Source organism: Capra hircus, chromosome 20 (genome assembly GCF_001704415.2).
Source record: "Capra hircus breed San Clemente chromosome 20, ASM170441v1, whole genome shotgun sequence".
NCBI lineage: Eukaryota > Metazoa > Chordata > Mammalia > Artiodactyla > Bovidae > Capra > Capra hircus.
The window spans coordinates 42,201,032-42,220,759 of NC_030827.1; the positions used below are offsets into that span (position 1 = coordinate 42,201,032).

The 19,728-nt window shown below is 38.6% G+C and overlaps 1 protein-coding gene across 1 annotated transcript in view; it reads right to left on the reverse strand.

Moving 5' to 3' along the window:
- Nucleotides 1-19,728, reverse strand: part of CDH6 (cadherin 6) — a 150,729-nt gene that overhangs the window by 63,816 nt on the left and 67,185 nt on the right. Inside the window, exon 2 of the mRNA XM_018065738.1 lies at nucleotides 1,049-1,405. Within this exon, the coding sequence (XP_017921227.1) occupies nucleotides 1,049-1,276 (228 nt within the window). The 5' untranslated portion in view covers nucleotides 1,277-1,405. The remainder of the gene's footprint in view (nucleotides 1-1,048; nucleotides 1,406-19,728) is intronic.

The window sequence follows — 19,728 nt, forward strand, 5'->3', positions numbered from 1 at the left end:
AAATTTATGCTATTTGCATGATATCCAAATATAGATGTTCTAAAATTGTAGTTGTACTCATAAATGAAGATGTTTTATCATCTCTATTATGTTTGTCCCTAGATTGTTTATGGAAAGGATGCATGACAATTATTTTCCTGATCAGTACCATGTTCTGAAACAGAATCTGCAGAGTGCAGACCTGTATCCCTGTCTTTCTCACTTCTTAGCAGGATAGAGATCTTCTGCAGTGGGAATGTGACTGATGATAAAATTTCAGTGAAATTCATGATGACAGTATAAGCAAGCTGTTTCCCTGACTCAGCTCCAGTAGTCTGTAAGGGCTATAATAAGCCATGCCTCCTCATTTTACTTTCTGGAGTCAATAAAATGGTCAGATGATATTTGGAAATGGCACCTTTACATAACCATTTTCCTCTTTTGTGAACTTTGCCACAATTAAATCATAAGGTTTTGAAATGCCTGGTTATTAGCAATTATTGGAGACAAGACGAAAAAGCAGCAGCAACGTAACTAAATCTAAGGCAATGGTGGGTTTTGAGGATAAAGATCTCCGTTTGGTCAGAGCATAGTCGGCTCTGTAGGTAGCAGGGTTAAGAAATAGTTAATTTGAACCTGGCCAAAGGACAAACGCTCAGAATGTTTTTTTTTTCCCCTCAGAATGAGAAAAAAGGAAGCTTCCTTTCCTTACAGCTTAATCTCTCTATTCCTATTTTTAATACATCCTACTTTATAGAATAGCTGGACCACATTTTTCAAGCTAAAGTAAAAATTAAAGGATTTATGATAATCCTATGCGGATGGTTGTGGGCGTTTCGTTTTCAACTGAAGCATTTCTCTTTCTTTGTTGCAGTGCTAACATTTCTCAGCTTCTTGCTACAGTCTTCTTTCTGAAACTACTCAAGTGAAAAAAAAAAAAGTCTTACCAGATAAGCAACAATTCTTACTGTACTGGGGGAAGAGTTCACATTCTCCCTGTTCTATTTATGAAAAGTAACTTCTTCAGGCTTTTAAAACCAGAATGTCAAAGAGCCCAACGGAATCCTACCTTGCCCACATACTGATAATCGGATCCCGTATATTCCTCCAGGAGAAAGAATTGATTCCACATCCAGCTCCTTTTCGAACGGCTCAGCTCATTTTTGCTGTTTCCAGAGAGCTCCAGGGTCCTTTTCTTTGCTGGGAAACCACTAGTCCTCTTAGATAATGGAGTTGAGAAAGTTGGGTAGGGCTGGCCAACCCAAAAGAGAAGCAAGAAGTATCGGTAAGTTCTCATTCTGATGCCACAGTCCAGTCTCTGAGATGCAGGTACCCCTCTCCTTGAAATGTCTTTTCTCACTGCACTGTATCCAGCCTCATTCCTCCTTTCTTCCTTAATGTTCTTGGCTTGGCTGTCAGAGAATATCTGGAAAGAATAATAACATATCAAGCATTTTTAGAGATGCTTAAAATGCAGTGTTAGAGCAAATAGCTCTGGAGAAAAAAAGAGGACAGAAATTTGAATAGCAAAACAACAAAAAAATAAGTTGGCTATCAATTTTGAAATGAGGAAAACGGTCTTTCAGATATGCTAAACGGAAGGCGGGTGCCGAGTATGAAGCTACTGTTTTCCTCTCTCCTTTTCTATCACTTAAAAATCCTATTTTAAGTAATAGCTTGCTGTAGGTCAACATGCCAGAGTAGATTATTTCACTACTCTTTTACCTCTGAGTATGTGGGCTGAGATCTGGTTAGAAGAAATGAGTTTGTGTTTCTGATTCTATTTGCATATTTATCCTCATGAAAGAATATCACAGACAATTTTGATTCAATTGAAAGTGGATAATGTTGAAATTTCGCTAAATTGTATTGAGCACCTGTGATGGGAAGGCAGAAACCTGTTCTGCAGACTCTTGGCTTCTGAGATGTGTTGTGATGGAACAGCCGGGTCAAACAAGGTTGGAAAAGACCTTATGTCTTCTCTGCAGAATGCTCATTAGCGTATTGACTTTTCTGAAGTGAAATTTTGTAGCAATGATGATAAGCTTGTATTTAATCCAGTATTTTCCAAACTTGACAGGGAAAGTTTTTTCCTCATATGACCCAATTAACACTACAGGATGGGTTAATGAACAAGCTACAGAATTTGTGTTTAATAGTATAGAGAATAAAATGAACAATTCTCTTCAATTTTCTTTAGGAAATCCTGGTTGGCTTTTATCTCTAAATTTTACTTGTATCATAGGCAACTAAGTATGTATATTAAAATTGGTCCAACAGTTTTTTTTGTAATACTCACAGGTACATCAAATGTACCTCAGTACCACAGTGAGGGCAATAGATGACAAGATCTTCAGAAAAGTCAGTTATTATAAGAGCGGGTAATAATTTTCCATGACAAATATTAATTTTTAATATTAATATAAATTGATTAAAATTAATTAATTTTTACAAACACAGTCTAGCATTAAAAAAAATCCTCATGCCAGAATGCTTGGCAAAGATGCAAAGATATCACAATTTGGTTAACCATTTTACCTAATTAAACTAATGCATGCCTATATCACCCTCCTAAATTTTCCCACATTTCTTGGGAAAAAATAAAACCAATAAATTACTCCTTTATCTTACTATTTGAATAGAAAAAATATGTTCTTAAATAATACTAACACAAAAATGAAGGGCTTTGTAAGGCAGAATATATGGTACAGTTAAATAGGTAAATACAGGTAAATAAATGCAGATAAAGGAACAGGTTTTAGGCAATCTGATCAGTATTTTTCTTTTCCCTCTATGTCTGAAGGATTTGTCCCTTTGTCTCCTGATTCTCTACCAGGTAAATGTATATATGACCAGTTTTTTTTTTTTTTTTTAACCTCAGCAATGAATAATTATAGCCACCCAACACATGTTTCAGTGGAAGTTTTCTGGCGGAATATAAGTGAAATATTTCATAGTGCTCAGCATTTTTAAACCTTTATTCCATTATTATGCATCTTCTTGACAGCAGGCTAGGGAAGTTGAAAATTCCACAGGTGAGTGAGTTAGTACTGTGACAATTAGTCATGCTGGAAGAATGCCAGGTACCAGTATATTTGTCATTATGTGGCCTTGGTACAGGTGTGGGATGACTGATGACCAATTAGGTAATGACAGTTCTCTCTTCTCATGGATAGGATATAAGGGGACTGAGCGACCATATGGAGAAAAGCCCTCTAAAGACATCTATGCATTTCTAGTAGTCGAGATGGCACTGAGGTTGATTCAGTGGAAATTGCATTTTTCTTCATTTCCCGCATTCTCTGTTATTTGCATAGACAAATCCTGCAGTGAAGAGTTACACGTCTGCGGCTGCACTCAGTGTGTGCCCCACGGTACTGGCAGGGAAGAGGGATGCAGAGAATGGAGGTGTCAGCTGTTTAAAAACTCCTAAAGGCCATTTTAAAGAAAAATCGATCCCTATGGATGTTGTGTGCAAACTCTACAAGCTGTTGCCACTTGAATATTAAATATTAGTTCTTTTTAATATCACAGATACCAAAATGTCAAGTATTTTACTTTTTTTTCTGCTTAGCTGGTAATAAGCTTTTAAAGTGGTACAAATTTAAGCACTGTCTCCAAGTATGGTAGAACATCAATTTAGTTATCAGCCAGCTCTTTTTGTATCAACGTGGGGAAGCAAAAGAGAATTGTGGACAGCTTGTCTGTGAGCCCCGTCAGGGACAGTAACCCTGGGGGACATACTGTTCATCCATGAAGAATTCCCCGAATTCCACCTGGAAGAGATTCTACTCCAGCAAAAGGGATTATAGCAGGAGCAGAGAACTGGGGCCTAATCCAGTGCTTTGGCCGCTGCCCACCATAACCAACCTCCACCACGCTCACTGCCCTCACTGCACTCCAGCCACAGAAATGGGACCAGACACGCGTGAACGTCTTGCCACAAGACACATGCCACGGCTCCTGGGTTCAGCACATCCAAAGGTGAGAAGGAGAGGATAGAAGAAAGGGTGTGTCCTTGTTAAAACTCAGTATGCAAAGTTACTCAAATTACTATGATCCACTCATATTTGGTGTTTAGAGGGATAGCTTTCTCTACGAAATTCTATAGTTAAAAAAACGCCAACAAACTCTACGCTGATGAATATATAACTTAGCAATCCTCATGTAATAATATTACTTCTGTGATCCTACTTAATACTTAAGTCAGGATTGCATGGTTGTCAAGATTATCAATGTTGGAGCCAGACTGCCTGGGTTTAAACTGCTATGAATTTGTGAAAATGCTTAATCTCACTGCACCTTAGTTTCTTGTTCTATAAATGGGAGTTATTATGGTAACTACCTCAGAGGGCATTATAAGGATTAAATGTCATTACATGCACTTAGAACAGTGACTGGCACTTAGTAAGGTATTAATACATATTAGCCATTGTTATCATTATTACTACCACTATTGTTATTGTTACTATTTGCACTGCAAATTTAGAATCCATCTACAGGAGCCTGCAAAAGTGTCCCAAAGATAGAATAGTTCCCTCTTAGGCTTAAATACTTTTTATTTTTCAAGAGGCATTTCCAAGTAAGTCAAGTTCCCTTAAAATTAAAGAATAGAAGCATTTAAAAATCAGAATTAGTCCATTTGTTAATTATTTTCCTTTGTGAAGACTTCAATTCAGTGTTTCACAGTAACAGTGTAGAAACAGAGAAGACGGACGGTTTATACCCACAGCCTGCCTCCAGAAGAATATGGGCAAAAACGAAAGTTCACCAGAGGACAGACTCATTCATAGATTCTATGTGTCTTTTCCCCCTTTCCATTTTGTCAATGTTCTGAAAATCATCTTTACTTTATTCAAGTGGAAACAATCAGAACTAACTTCAATGTTGTAATTTTACCTTGCAAAAATGGTACTGGATACACATTCTTTTATGATATAACATGCTGATGATATTATATCAGATGAAAATTTGGTATAGTCAAAACGAATGATATACCTATTTTAGATTTTAATCTAAAAATATGAAATGAAAAAAAACCCATATTTCAAAAATGATCTTGTGCTAAGTCGCTTTAGTTGTGTCTGATTCTTTGTGACCCTATGGACCGTAGCCCACCAGCTCCTATGTTCATGGGATTCTGCAGGCAATAATACTGGAGTGGGTTGCCATGCCTTTCTCCAGGTGATCTTCCCTACACAGGGATCAAACCCGTGTTTCTTAAGTCTCCTGCATTGGCAGGTGTGTCCTTTACCACCTGGGAAGCCCAAACATGACCTTAGATGAAAAAGCCGCTGACTTCTGAACAGTTAAAATATAGGAAAACCACATGGCAAGTAGTAATCAGATGTGCTCGTTCATTCTGTAGGTGTCAGGCAGTAAAGTAAAACAACAAAAAGTAAGAGCATACATAGACACCAAATTTTAAAATAGTAGGGATGGTTATTCCATTAGGAAAGAACCAAAGATTAGACGGGCAGCGCTAGAGGTGAAGAACCCGTCTGCCAGTGCGGGAGACACAAGAAACTTGGGCTGGATCCTTGGGTTGGGAAAATTCCCTGGAAGAGGGCATGGCAACCCACTTCAGTATTCTTGCCTGGAGAATCCCATGGACAGAGGAGCCTGGCGGGCTACAGTCCATAGGGTCACAAAGAGTTGGACACGACTGTAGCGATTTAGCATGCACACAAAAATTAGACAGTAAGGCAGGAAAGTATATAAAGCAAAACGGATATTGTACCATTTTGCTCTCATCCCCTCATGGTATCAAGAGCAAACTAGGTAGAAATATAAAAAAAACTCATAAAAATGAACCTTGAACTTCCTAATTATAGCCCAATGACAGTTTAGCAATGAACTTAAAAGATTTCTTAATAGATCATGTCTCTACTTTTTATTTTCATTTTTGCTGAAATCTGTTTTTTAGGAGAGGGAGATTTCTATTTCTTATAGGCAATTATTTGCTCTGAAATATGATATGCAAAAGGGGTTACTCTAGAAAAATAGTTTGAATCTTTGCAGAAGCCTTTTTTCAGTGATGTGTAGAAGGTAATTAAGATGTTTATGGATGGCGGGGCAAAGTCCACATAGCATTCATAATTGCATATTTTGAAAATTTATTTGCCTGGCAGCCGGTATGGATGTATACTTTAGCCTTCACAAGAGCATATAGTCAAGTCCAGCTTTTATTTAATGCATGCCAGTTAGAAGAAGCCTGGGCCTCATTAATTCAGGTTCTACCAATTTAGAATATGTGATAATTAATGCAGAAGCTTGGTTGAAGTTTTCCTTTGATTAGCAAAATCTTTCCCCCTAGATTATTGCAGACTAATAATGTAAAATATTTCATAGGATATATAGAATGGGAAGACAAACTACAATGTCTTCAAGTTCCCTGGAATACTTTGGAATCACCTTTTATTTGCAAATAATATGCTAATTAGAAAACATCTCTGTTGATTGAATTGCTTCTCCAGCGACTCATGTTTGATAACAGTTTGAACTATCTGGTTTTGAGATATTGATTTTATTATACTATTTACAGACAAACAAATAAGTAAATACTAGACAGATTTAAAGGCAATATAATTACTTTGAAGTTTTAGAATTCAGACTTAGCATACATTTATTCTGGTGTTCCTGATTAATTCTAATCAGTGCAATATTACTATAATGCCATCTAGGCTTACAAATTAAACCAAGTGCATTCATTTTTTTTTTGGTATGCAGAGGCTTAACTTTGGCACTGAAAGCCCAGTCAGCATTCAATAAAGCAACATTATTAATATACTGGAGCCATTTACCCTAGCAAGAGAATATTTTTAAAAATCTGTTATGAAATGATTTTTTCAAATAAATGGTGTTGCACAGAAATACTGTAGCATAGCACTTTGCATGATTCTGCTCACAGAAAATATTTCTGAAATATTATCTACCCATAAATCATCCTAACGCATTGGCATAACCCATTAGTAATGCTTTTAACATATGTACCATGAATCCCTGAGGCTTCCCTGGTGGCTTAGTGATAAAGAAGCTGCCTGCAGTGCAGGAGATGTGGGTCCGTGGCTTCGATCCCTCAGTCAGGAAGATCTCCTGGAGAAGGAAATGGGAACCTACTCCAGTTTTCTTGCCTGAAAAATCCCATGGACGGAGGAGCCCTGAGGGCTGCAGTCCATGGGATCGAAAGTGTAGCACGACTTAGTGACTAAACCACCACCGGCAACATAAATTCCTACTGAATTTTTGGTACATCTCACATTCTACTGTTCATGAAGTAGAAAGTGAAAGTGAAAGTTTCTCAGTTGTGTCTGACTCTTTGTGACTTCATGGACTATACAGTCCATCAGATAAATTCTCCAGGCTATAATACTGGAGCGGGTAGATGTTCCCTTTTCCAGGGGATCTTCCCAACCCAGGGATTGAACCCAGGTCTCCCGCATTGCAGGTGGAGTCTTCACCTGCTGAGTCACCAGGGAAGCCCATATAAAGTAGGAAACAGCTGGTTATTTACAACTATTTAGCATTTCTTTTGACCCTATTGTATCCTAACTCAGCCTAAAATCTCTCCATTCCCACACCATCTTTGAGTGCACTGGGGACGAGGATGGTCTTTACTCCATTAAAACCTAGAAAATCAAAGAAACAAGACTGTGCTATCAGGATGAATTAAACAGAGTGAAGCCAAAGGGGCACATCTTCCTACAGGTAAATCTTAAAAAATATATATGTACACATTCTTTATTCTGAGAGGAGTTTTACAGCCAATTAAGTTGGTTCACAATCAATTTTCGGATAACCCAAGGAACTTTGTTTTGAATAGGTTGCCACCTGCTGTGAATAAAAATAAGTCTATAGGACATGGCTGATCTCCTAGAAGTGGTGACATAAGGATAGAACCAATTTAAAATTTTTGGTAGAGATTTTACATGAAGTCTTCATTTCTAAACTTCCATTTCATTTTTCTGTAAATGTCAAAGTCACTGTTGAGTAAAATTGGTTCCGTTTCGTGTGTGTAATGAACTCCACTGAAATGTGTCAAACAGCCTAGGCATCTTCCATCACATAGCATTCCACTTGTGCCAATGAATCATTATGGCAACAGTCATCGAATGCTGCCTGAATTTTTTGTAAATGTTTATATTTGTGGATAATATGCCAATCTGTTTGCAAACTGATGTGTTTCCAGATGAAGCTATTTCAACAGTATTACCTTGTTCTAAAATCATATTCTAGACATTGCATTAATGAAGATAAAATCAAATGTGTTACAGCACAGAAAATGGTGTTTTATATGCAGTTGAGGCTTAAGGAGTATTTGTTGAGTTGAAATACTCAGTTGGGACCAGAAACCCCCAAAACTTGAATGAAAAAGACAGAATTCTTTTTCCATGGGGTTTGGGGTGATCCAAATTATTTTATCAGGAGGGGAAGTATCAGAATATGGTTAAGAACAGATTTTGGCAGGCCATGTCTCAGTTAGCTCAGCCTCACCCAACACTGGCTGGGCAAGTAGAGGATGGATATGTGTCTACTTTTTTTTTTAAAAATCTATAAAACACAACAATATTAATAGTATCTACCTTGTAGGATGGCTGTGAGAATAAAATGAATGAGTCCCCATGAGGTCTTAGCTATTAAGATGCTCACAAATACCTAAATGGTATCTTAGCAGAGGACACACTTTGCCTCTTGCACATCTCTTGTTTTACCTTTTACAATTGAGAAACTGTGGCCAGGGGCTCATCTTTAAAGATCAGCACATGCCTATTTCTGGATTAATTTGGAGCCACAGAAGCTCTAGTGACATGTTCATTTCTGGAATGGAGGGAGCTGCCTCCTGAATCAGGTTGGCACTTGCTTACGATCCTTATGGATGCCTGCATAATGTGTGTTCAACTGTTGTTCAATTGCCTTTTGCCATCTCGTGTTCTCTGCTGTTTCCTTAAACCTGCTTGCTTTATGTGTATTGCCTGGCTCCTTGTGCACGCTTTCTTTTCCCAAAAGATTTACTTGTGTGAACAAAGGAGAAGAGAAAGCATTTTATGCTTGTAACTAGCTATTCATGGCATGAATTTTGAACATTTCTGTAGGAAATTATATGTTCAAGTTGCAGAACTGTATGAAAGACTTGCTTTCCTGTCACTCCCTGCTTGTCCATGAGGCTCTTCTGCAGCTTTGTTAATTCTTTTGGACACGTGGCCATTTAAGACAATGAGCTCGAACAAGACTGCAAGATGTCAAAAACCACTTGCACATTCTTGTGAATGATTTCAGTGAGTTTGGTCTTCTTTCAATAGCTCAATGAAAGGGCAGCCAGAGGGTACTGGCTGGGAGCTACAAGGCTACCATGGTGGGCTGAGGAGTTCAAAACAAATTTAACTTTATTAAACTACAAAAGGAGCCACCTGGTTGGGTTTACCATAAAGTCACTGTGAAACCTGGCACATCACAGATGATTTTTAAAGGCTCCTACTCATGAAAAGTGCTATGAAGAGTGGAGATGTTGTACTTATGCTTGCTGATATAATGTCTAAGCCTTTATCACTTATATGAAGTCTAGCACATAGTAATAAATTTGCTGTGTTCTGTCCCTGAACTATGTGCTGGGCACTGTGCTTAGCACATCACAAATATTATGTCTTCATTTAATTCTCATGAGAATCTGTGGCATAGAGAATACGCTTATAACTTCTGCAGATGAGAAACTGAAGTTTAGAGAAGCTGAGTGAGTTGTCCAGGGTCATGTAATGGGGATGTGATGAAGCCAGACTCTAGCCCTGGCATATGACTCTGGAGTCCTTTTCTGATTTCACTCTGACGAGTTACAGGCTGCCAGGCTGCTGCCCAGGAGAAGCACTCAGTATAGCTGTGACCTTACAGCAGAATCTTCACAACTCCCCTAAAAATATAACAACAATATAGGTCTCTGAGAGGTAAAAATAGTTGTCACAAATGTCTAAGCAAATAAGGATGGCAAACAATGTTTGCTTTGTCCCATGCAATGAGATAAATGCTTTTGAAACATGTAGTCTTGAATGACAATTCTTTGAAATGGAGACTTGTCACTCTTATCCTTCACTCTAGAGATAAGAGAGACAGACTTGGAGGGACCGGATGCTTTGCCCAAGGGGGCGTAGCTAGTGGCTGGTAGATCAAACCCAGCTCATCTAGAGGCTCCTCCTTAACCATAACATTCACTATCTCATTTGTATTTTGCTCATGGAAACAGCATCTAGCTTTTATTTACTTTCATTTCAGACAAGATTTGAACAAATTTATCATCAGGTTTCCAAATCCCCAGCAAATTAAAGAGACCGTGTAACGAGTACTGGAAACTGAAGTCCCATTAGTAGGAGAAAGGCAGAGAAAGACTTCAACAGGCAGGCAGAAAACTAAAGAGAAAATGGATGGAGTCAGGGGCCGGCCCTGGCAGTCAGGCGACACTGTGTATTTCTATGCTGAGGACAATGTCTGAACACACCCCAGGTGTACACCTGTAAAATAAAGTGGATGTATGGATGAACGCATGAGCGGCTGAATATAAGGATGACTAAACACATGACTTGATGACTATATGACTAATGACTGTAAGGATGGACATACCTCACAGCACTTGAGCGAAATCCAGCACATGAATAGTCACGATGATGACCTTGAATCATTAAGAAGAGTTCCTAGTTTTCTTGAACTTTTGGCTTGAGAAGTCATGGATATGTAGAATGAACACAAGCAATATGATTGTCCAAAGTTACAACAATGATATTCATTTGTCCATACCACATGGCATGTAGGGTCTTAGTCCTCTGACCAGGGACTGAACCCGGGCCCTTGGCAGTGAGAGTGCAGAGTCCTAACCTCTGGATTGTGCTGCTGCTGCTGCTAAGCCGCTTCAGTCGTGTCCGACTCCGTGCGACCCCATAGACGGCCTCCCACCAGGCTCCCCTGTCCCTGGGATTCTCCAGGCAAGAACACTGGAGTCGGGTGCCATTTCCTTCTCCAATGCATGCATGCATGCTAAGTCGCTTCAGTCATGTCCGTGAGGGAATTCCAACAGTGGTATTTGGAAACACTGGGTGTTAGGCCTCACTGTCTTTCTCTCTCTTACTCCCTGGTGTTATTTATCTCAGGCAAGCTCTTCCCCACTCTGAGCTTTTGTTTCTCATGTGTAAAATTAAGGCTGGTGAGCTGATAACCAGTGATAAAAGATCACTGTGGTTAGAAGCACACTCTGAGCCAGTTTACCCACATGTATCCCAGCATCAGTACTTATTAGTCCTGAGAAGTGAGCAAGTGGCTTGATAGTCTGTGCTTCAATTTCCTGATTTTCAAATTGAGAATGGTACAGTTTTAGGATTTCAGTGGAGGCCCTTCTCAGGTGGCACCAATGGTAAAGAACCTACCCGCCAATGCAGGAAATGTAAGAGACGTGGGTTCGATCCCTGGGTGGAGAAGATCCCCTGGAGAAGGGAATGGCAACTCATTCCTATATTCTTGGCTGGAGAATCCCACGGACAGAGGAGCCTGGTGGGCTACAGTCATAGGGCCACGCAGTCGGACACGACTGAAGCCACTTAGCATGCATGCAAGGAGGCACCTGATAGATAGCTCTTCTCTTTCCCTTCCAAATTTCAAAGATATTAAGACAACAACAACCATAATAAAGCAGTGTTGGATAGACACCAAAATATCACCTTTGTTAGTAAAAAAAGAAGCCAGTTGGAAAGGTAGATTAGTTTGAAAGTCTAGTGGGCTTGTTAAGGAAACCCAGCATTAGGCAGACTCCCCACTAGAGTCGGGGTTACATCATATTTTGCTTTTCTTTTACAAAAGCAGAAGTGGCTGCTACCCACTGACAGCAGGCTCCAAATCTACAGTTCGAAGCCAGAGGGAATCACTTTCTGCTTTCAGCTCTGGCTGGCTCAGGTTCAAAACCCAGAGGTCTGGAGGAAGTGATCAGGCAGAATCTGTTTTAATCCCCATGAATTAAAAAAAGATCATTAGAGACACCAGTGATCCTGAGAGCTGGTAAATCACTTATCAATTAACAACAATTCTTGTACTTGAAGCTTTCCTTTTTTGGAGTTGTTTACAGCATCACGAAAAGGGGATAAAAGTATGAATAATTTAAGACTAGGAGTTTAAAACTTCCCTTAAAATTTCTCTCACTTCAGGTCAATCAATGCATTACAAGAAAAATGAATTCCTTTCCGTCTCTCTTTACCTTTCCCACCATCCCTCTTCCCCCTACACACATAGAGAAATATGGCAAAAAGTGATGATGTGCTTTGTACATTTACCTGTTAACACTGAAAAGCTACACTGGCTATTCTCACCCCAAAGGACAGCGCTATTTACGGAGGTGTAACCTTTTACAGCAAGTTGTAATGGGAAAAAATAATTGAAGCCCCACTTGCTATTTGGATAGCTTCATTCATTCAGCGTGTTTCATGCAACACTTTATTTGCAGAGGATCCGTAACCTAAATTAGATCCTTCTCATAATATCCTGGTGTAATAACTCTGAAGAAATTTAATTGAATAAATATTGTATAACAACTTCAAGAGGTACTGCAACATTTAAAGGTTTATTCCCTGAGACTAACTTAAGTAGAAGAGGGTCTGTGAAATTGGGGACATCTTAACTGATTCAGGCTAATGTTAACTGACCATCAAATGTGACTTGAACTAGACAGGAAGACAATGTGCTTGAATGGGTTGCTGGATGTTTTTTCAATTTTGATTGCCTCCATTTAAAAACTTTAATTAGAACCTCTGTTTACCCGAGTCAAATTGTGCATAAAATTTCATGCAAAACATTTTAAAAGGGAATTTTAATTATACCACTAAAGAAATGCCCTTGCTCAATGTTTACTAAACACTTGCCAGAACAAGTTAATTAATACATGTTTAAATAAGTGAAAGAAGAAGAAGGGAAACAGGAAAAAAAATCACATTCATCTTTTGTCAAGTTTCACTGCAGTTGTCAAAGAAGTTCAATTTCCAATTTAACAACTGCACTATCACAGTGTACATGTGTAATTACAAACAATGGGGCACCGGAACACAGTGAAGGCCAGCCGAAAGCTAATTCTCAGTGGAAGTTGTTGTTCGAAATAATTGTGCATTGCTACTTGATGTTCTGCAGTCATCAAATCGAGCACTTTTCAATTTCTTTCATCTATTAATTATTCCAAGGTAGAAAATTAGAATGTTCGCCTGGTAATTTTTTAATAGGTCAGTAATATGCTTTTTATTTATTTAAAGCTACAGAAAAAACCTCTTTAATGTAAACAGCATAATATGTAGAAAAAGAAAAATTTTGATGATACTGAGTTTGTAGTTCTAATTTAACACGCCACCAACTTTTCAGCTTTATCTTTTCAAAATCCCTGTTTTCCTCATCTATTAATGTAAGGCATACTGCTTATATGTAAAATAGATGTTGAAAAACAGCTGATAATCTATAAGAAAAACCAGATGAAACCAATCTTTCTGGGATATGCCCTGTTATCTCAGTAGCTTTATGACAAATGGGAAGAAAAAATATCCAAAATAATTTTGAAATCTTATGGAGAAGGAAAATGCACATATTCCAATAATGCAACTGCCACTGCCAAGGATGTTATTCTCTTAATCAGCATGTCTTGCATCAGTCTTGTTATAGTTTGTTCCTGTATTGCTGAAGCTGATCATCAAATTTCTCAAAATGTGTAAGAAGCCACAGCTTGTGCAAGTCTGGGAAATAATATTGACTTAGGAGCAGGCCTTCCTTAAGTGTTTTGTTTGAAATTCCAAGAGGGGTGGGATGGGAGTGGGGGAGGGAGGCTCAAGAAGGAGGGGATATATGTATAATTATGATTTATTTACATTGTTGTATGGCAGAAACCAATACAACATTGTAAAGCAATTAAAAATTAAAAAAATAAAAACTTGCTCAGAACAAACATTTAACTAAAAAAAAAAATGAAGAAAGAAATTCCACTGATGGGTTAGGCCAAGCCAGTTCAGACAGTTGAGTTAAGCCTCACTGATTTGTTATGAAAATTGAATATGATACAGTATGTAAAACACTTACCACATTGCCAAGTAAGCAGGCAATAAATAGCAGCCAATATTGCTTTTGAGACTATTGCTTACCAAGAGCTGATCTTATGCAGTGTAACAATAGTACATTAAACTATGTACTATTTACATAGTAAATAGTCTTTGGGCCACTTACTATTAATAAAAAACATGAAGTCAAAATATCATAAAATGCAGCCTACTTAAAAAACAAAACCAAACCCTTTTTCCCCACATATTATTTTTCTTTATACCTAGAAAAAGACATGTTTGGTGCTTAAGTATGCTGACTTGCTCTATAATTTCGGTTGGCAGGGGAAATACAATTTCTCAATATATTTTTCCTAATAAAATAAAGAACCTGAAGTGCCAGCACATTTACATACCTACCAATTATGAAATGAGTTTCCTTGGATATTAAAACTAAGCCAAAATATAATTTAGTCCTATAAAATACTGTCCAACTCTGCTATAGTTCTACTTGGAGCATCAGGAATTGTTATTTAATTAGCAATTGATTAGTGGACTTTAATGTAACTTTATTTTTTTCCCCACAACACAGTAAAAAGTTTTGTAAAATGAGCATTTTTCTCCATATGAAGGAAAAAAGTACATATCATACATATGCTTTTTGAAATGTCTTAAAAGCATCTGAGAGTCAAGTGTTTATGACATCCTGAACTTTAGAAGATGCTGCAGCTCTGTCACTGATGTGGAATTTCTTTCAGATGACGTAAATAAAAATCAGGTACCCATGGTTATAAATACTCCATTTCATATTTTCTCCAGCAACAGCAAAAAATTTCAATTAATTGAATCTCAGCCAACTACAAATAATGCCAGAAGTGCAATATTTGGTGCTCCAGGTCATAGACATTAATTAAGATGCAAAGGATCAGCATTAGAGGCCCCAAATACAGATTTTTGTTCCAGAATTTCTTTTTTGATAGATATGGTCTGAAATAGCTATAAATAACCACTTCAACTATATGGGAAAAGAGGGTTTTGGGTACAATTTTTATTTTGCTTGCTCTGGAACTTATGATAAAATTCTGAAGTGTCATTTTTAAAAATGAAAATAAGATTATTTTCACTTTAGGATTTGTTCAGTTCAGTCACTCAGTCGTGTCGGACTCTTTGTGACCCCATGGACTGCAGCACGCCAGGCTTCCCTGTTCATCACCAACTCCTGGAATTTACTCAAACTCATGTCTATCGAGTCAGTGATGCCATCCAGCCATTTCATCCTCTGTCAGCCCCTTCTCCTCCCGCCTTCAATCTTTCCCAGCATCAGGGTCTTTTCTAGTGAGTCAGTTCTTCACATTAGGTGACTAAAGTATTGGAGTTTCAGCTTCAGCATCAGTCCTTCCAATGAATATTCAGGATTGATCTCCTTTAGGATGGACTGGTTGGATCTCTTTGCAGTCCAAGAGACTCTCAAGATGAGTCTTCTCCAACGCCACAGTTCAAAGGCATCTATTCTTTAGTGCTCAGCTTTCTTTATAGTCCAACTCTCACATCCATACATGACTACTGGAAAAACCATAGCTTTGACTAGACGGACCTTTGTTGGCAAAGTAATGTCTCTGCTTTTTAATATGCTGACTAGGTTGATCATAGCTTTTCTTCCAAGGAGAAAACATCTTTTAATTTCATGCCTGCAGTCACCATCTGGATTTGTATTTATAGAAAAAAAAAAAACAAACAACCTTTGCATTCCATGTCAGCTCTGTTTTAAAGGAACACAAATTCAGTGATTTCCCATTGGAGAGACAGAGAGGTAAGACTAAGATCCTTTAAGATGGCTACAGTTACCAAATGCAAAATTTATAAACCATGACATACCTTTTTTTAGATGTTTTCCCCAAATCACTTGCTAAGAGGCTTATAGAAATGAATCATTTTCAAGATACTATCCGTCTTTCAAAATATCTAGATTTTCTGGCAGTAAAATTTTTTTTGTGTGTGTGTGTGTGTGTGTGTATGTACATTTTGCTTTTTGAAATGTAGATATTTCTTTACATTGCTCTATGGCGGTTGAGCTCAAACAAGAAGAATTCTGAAAAAAAGATCAGTACAACTTGTTAGCTTCCCAATTTATCATCCACCTATACAAGATTTAATGGCTGTGTTAACCCAGAGTCTCAAGAATAATTATAGTCTAAAACAAGTCCTTAAAGTGAAGAGATGAAAAGAAATATAGAAAGGGAGGGCTGTCATGAAACAGAAATTGCACAAGCAAGGGAACTTTCATCATGTTGAGTAAGTACTTTGCTATGGGATTCCTTTTAAAATTAAGGTGCCTAGCAAGTTGGATGGAAATAAAATATGTATGATTAGCAGGGAATACCTTGGCTCAGAGTAGTTGGAAATGAATGGAGAAAGGACAGAGAGGTATTTTTTTCCCCCAAGTCATTACCAGCTTTAGCTCACAGAAAAGTTATTTCAACTTCTCTCTTTGAAAAACTGCTTTGAGGTCTGCTTTTAATTTTAACAGTTAAATATCATATTCATGCCAATGAATCTTTTTCTTGTTTAATATCATTAGGAAGAAAGCCTCCCAGGTCAGAGTGAATAGCATAATTGCTTAAAAGAAGAAATATATAGCATGCATATTTAATAAAAACCTTTAAAACAATTTCCTTATGTTGGCTAGGCATTTTTGTTTATATATGATAAACTTTTAGCTTTTAACACACTAAACTACACTGAACCATATGGGAAAATCTCTAGAATAAGATTTTAGTGAATAACCTCACAGATCTTTTACTGATTATATCTGTTTAGGCTGCAGGTCAGTTTTACAGGATCCTTGATTCAGCTCATGCAATTAGAGTAAACCACGCTATAAATCTGCAAAGCTCCTAAGAACAATATAGAAGTCATTATGCAACTTTGGTCATAAATTCCATGAGATAAGTGCTTTGATATTTTCCATGTCTTGAAATACTCCCAACAACTGAAAAATATTTGTTTTCATGAAAAGTTAAAAAAAAAACTGACTGCAACACTACTTTTCAGAGCTCAACAGATTGCTGTCTGCATGACATTTCTTGCTGTTCATAACTAAAGAGAAATGACTTTGGCACTTATATCTGTTTGATGAGAAATTGTTACTGCAATTGCCCTATGAGACATCAAGCCACCTGTCACAGCATCCTTGCTGTTTTGGTTTTTTGTCCAAGGCAATCGTCTCCCTGATAGCTCAGCTGGTAAAGAATCTGCCTGCAATGCTGGTTTGAGTCTTGGGTCAGGAAGATCCTCTGGAGAAGGAATAGGCTACTCACTCCAGTATTCTTGGGCTTCCCTGGTGGCTCAGATGGTAAAAACTCTGCCTGCAATGCAGGAGACCTGGGTTTGATCCCTGGGTTGAGAAAATCCCCTGCAGAAGGGAACAGCTACCCATTTCAGTATTCTGGCCTGGAGAATTCCATGGACAGAGGAGCCTGGCAGGCTACAGTCCACGGGGTTGCAAAGAGTCGGACACAACTGAGCAACTTTCACTTTAATCCTCTCCAGTCAGCAGGAGGATAGAAAAACAGTATGCCACCAGACAGAAGTAGCTGGAACATTCTGGCAAACAGAATGGACTTCAGGGTCAGTCGGATTATAGGGTGAAAATTTTATTTACTTGTGTGACTTTGGACATGTTATATAACCTTTTAAAGTTTTAGCCTTTTCACCTTAAACTGGGGATGATTATGTTCAGGTCCCAGGTTATTAACATGGAGACTGACAGACGGGGTGTGCAGAAGGAGCAGATACATGGTAGTTATTATTAGGTCATTTGGGGGGTGAAGGTTTGATGCATTGATGACTTTGAGGTGTTTTTCTTTGTCATAATGGCTTTTCAGAAATAGTAGCTAGTCAACCTTCTGTCTTTGCTGCAGAGATTTCGTGCGTTAGGATCTCTGAGAGGTCTAAAGGCAGGACCCAAAGTGTGAAATTTATTGAAATCTTCAGTTTTATCTTAAACACATATGTATACTTTGTGTTCTACTGAGTAACAGATGTAAATTGTTTTATTAGCCAAATCATTTTTGCTCCTTAAATCTTCTTGTACATCTGATGCTCTGGCGTTACCTTCATTCTGTGGCATCGCCTGACCTCTGGCACCACGCTGGGAATAAGGACAGCCAGTCTGGGCCGCATTGGAGAAAGACCAGGAAACTTAGACTTCCCTCAACTCTGCTTTCTAGTGCCTCTGTACAGGTGGTGGGGCTTGGGGGCCTTCCTCTCTCTGACCAGCCCTCTTATTCCAAAATGAGACATAGGTTCTCTTGTATGGATCATTCTCACCATTTTAATTTAAATGTTTAGCTTATTGGCCTAAGAAATGGGGTACAACTGGGGTGGAGGAAGATGATGTTGAAAATAAATTTCTATCACTTAGTGAAAAAAGATAATAAATGGTAGAACATATGCCATTCTAGGTTCCCCCTCACCTGTCCCTATTTTGGAGTCCACCAAGAAAACACCACGATAGACCTTTGACGGCTGCTCTAGAAATTATGGCGTGTGTTCGTGTGTGCGTGTGTACTCAGCTGCTCAGTCGTGTCCAACTTGTGTGACCCCATGGACTGTAGCCCGCCAGGCTCCTCTGTCCATAGAATTTTTCAGGCAAGAACACTGGAATTGGTTTCCATTTCCTACTCCAGTGGCATGTGCTCAGTAGAGGTTAAATCTCATTCTATGAATCATGGGAAACTTGTAGGTAACTTCTCAGATTAAGTGAGAAGGAAGATGAAAAAGCATGCTTTGGGTGACTTGCTATACAGACAACTGGGTTCTTAGGCACAATAACATTTTTTGTGAGTAAAAGTCCATGAGATAGTAAATCATTGCTAAATAAATAAAGCATGGTATAAATAATAAAAGCATTGTTTTCTGTCTGTCCTCAAAGTTCTATTATTCCGATTAAGTTAAATAACTATTCAACCTAAAAGTAAAACCTCATTATATCCCCTGGTCACCAACAGCCCTCTAACCCATGAGCTGGGACACACAGGTGGAGAACATTACAGGGGTAGGATGGTACTTGGTACCATTTCATCCTGGATAAAGGCCAATAATGTAGATGGGAGAGAGGGAGGAAGAGAGGAAGAATGAGGGCAAAAATGTGCATTTATCTCCCACTGTTTGTTTACAGTTCATTCAGTGTAAGTAATACTTACTTGTTCCTGGGGCCTATGACATGCGACACCTTTCTTCCTTCGTAGATGGACTATTGTGTCAATCTGGTGATTAGACTGTGTCATACACAGGTAATGGCCAAATGAAACTCAGCGGGAGTCTTCCCTCTTCAGCTTAGGTTTGCTTCCTGCTAGAAAGGGACATGGTTCTTCTGCTCCCTCTCTCTCAGCCCTAGGCCTCAGTTTATTGCCCTCAGTTTTTGCTCCCTGTCAACACTGAAGTTGTTAGTAGGGAGGGAGGGAGGGACAGGTAGTGGGACAGTTCTTTCTACTTTCTGCGCCAGTCAAATTGTGCAAGTTGCCATTTCTGGATGGCTCAGTTATATGATTAGGGCTTCCCTGGTGGCTCAGCGCTAAAGAATCAGCCTGAAGTGCAGGAGATGCAGGTTCGAGCCTGGGTCAGGAAGAACTCCTGGAGGAGGGCAGGCAAACCACTCCAGGATTCTTGCCTGGAGAATCCCATGGACAGAGAAGCCTGGTGGCTACAGTCCATG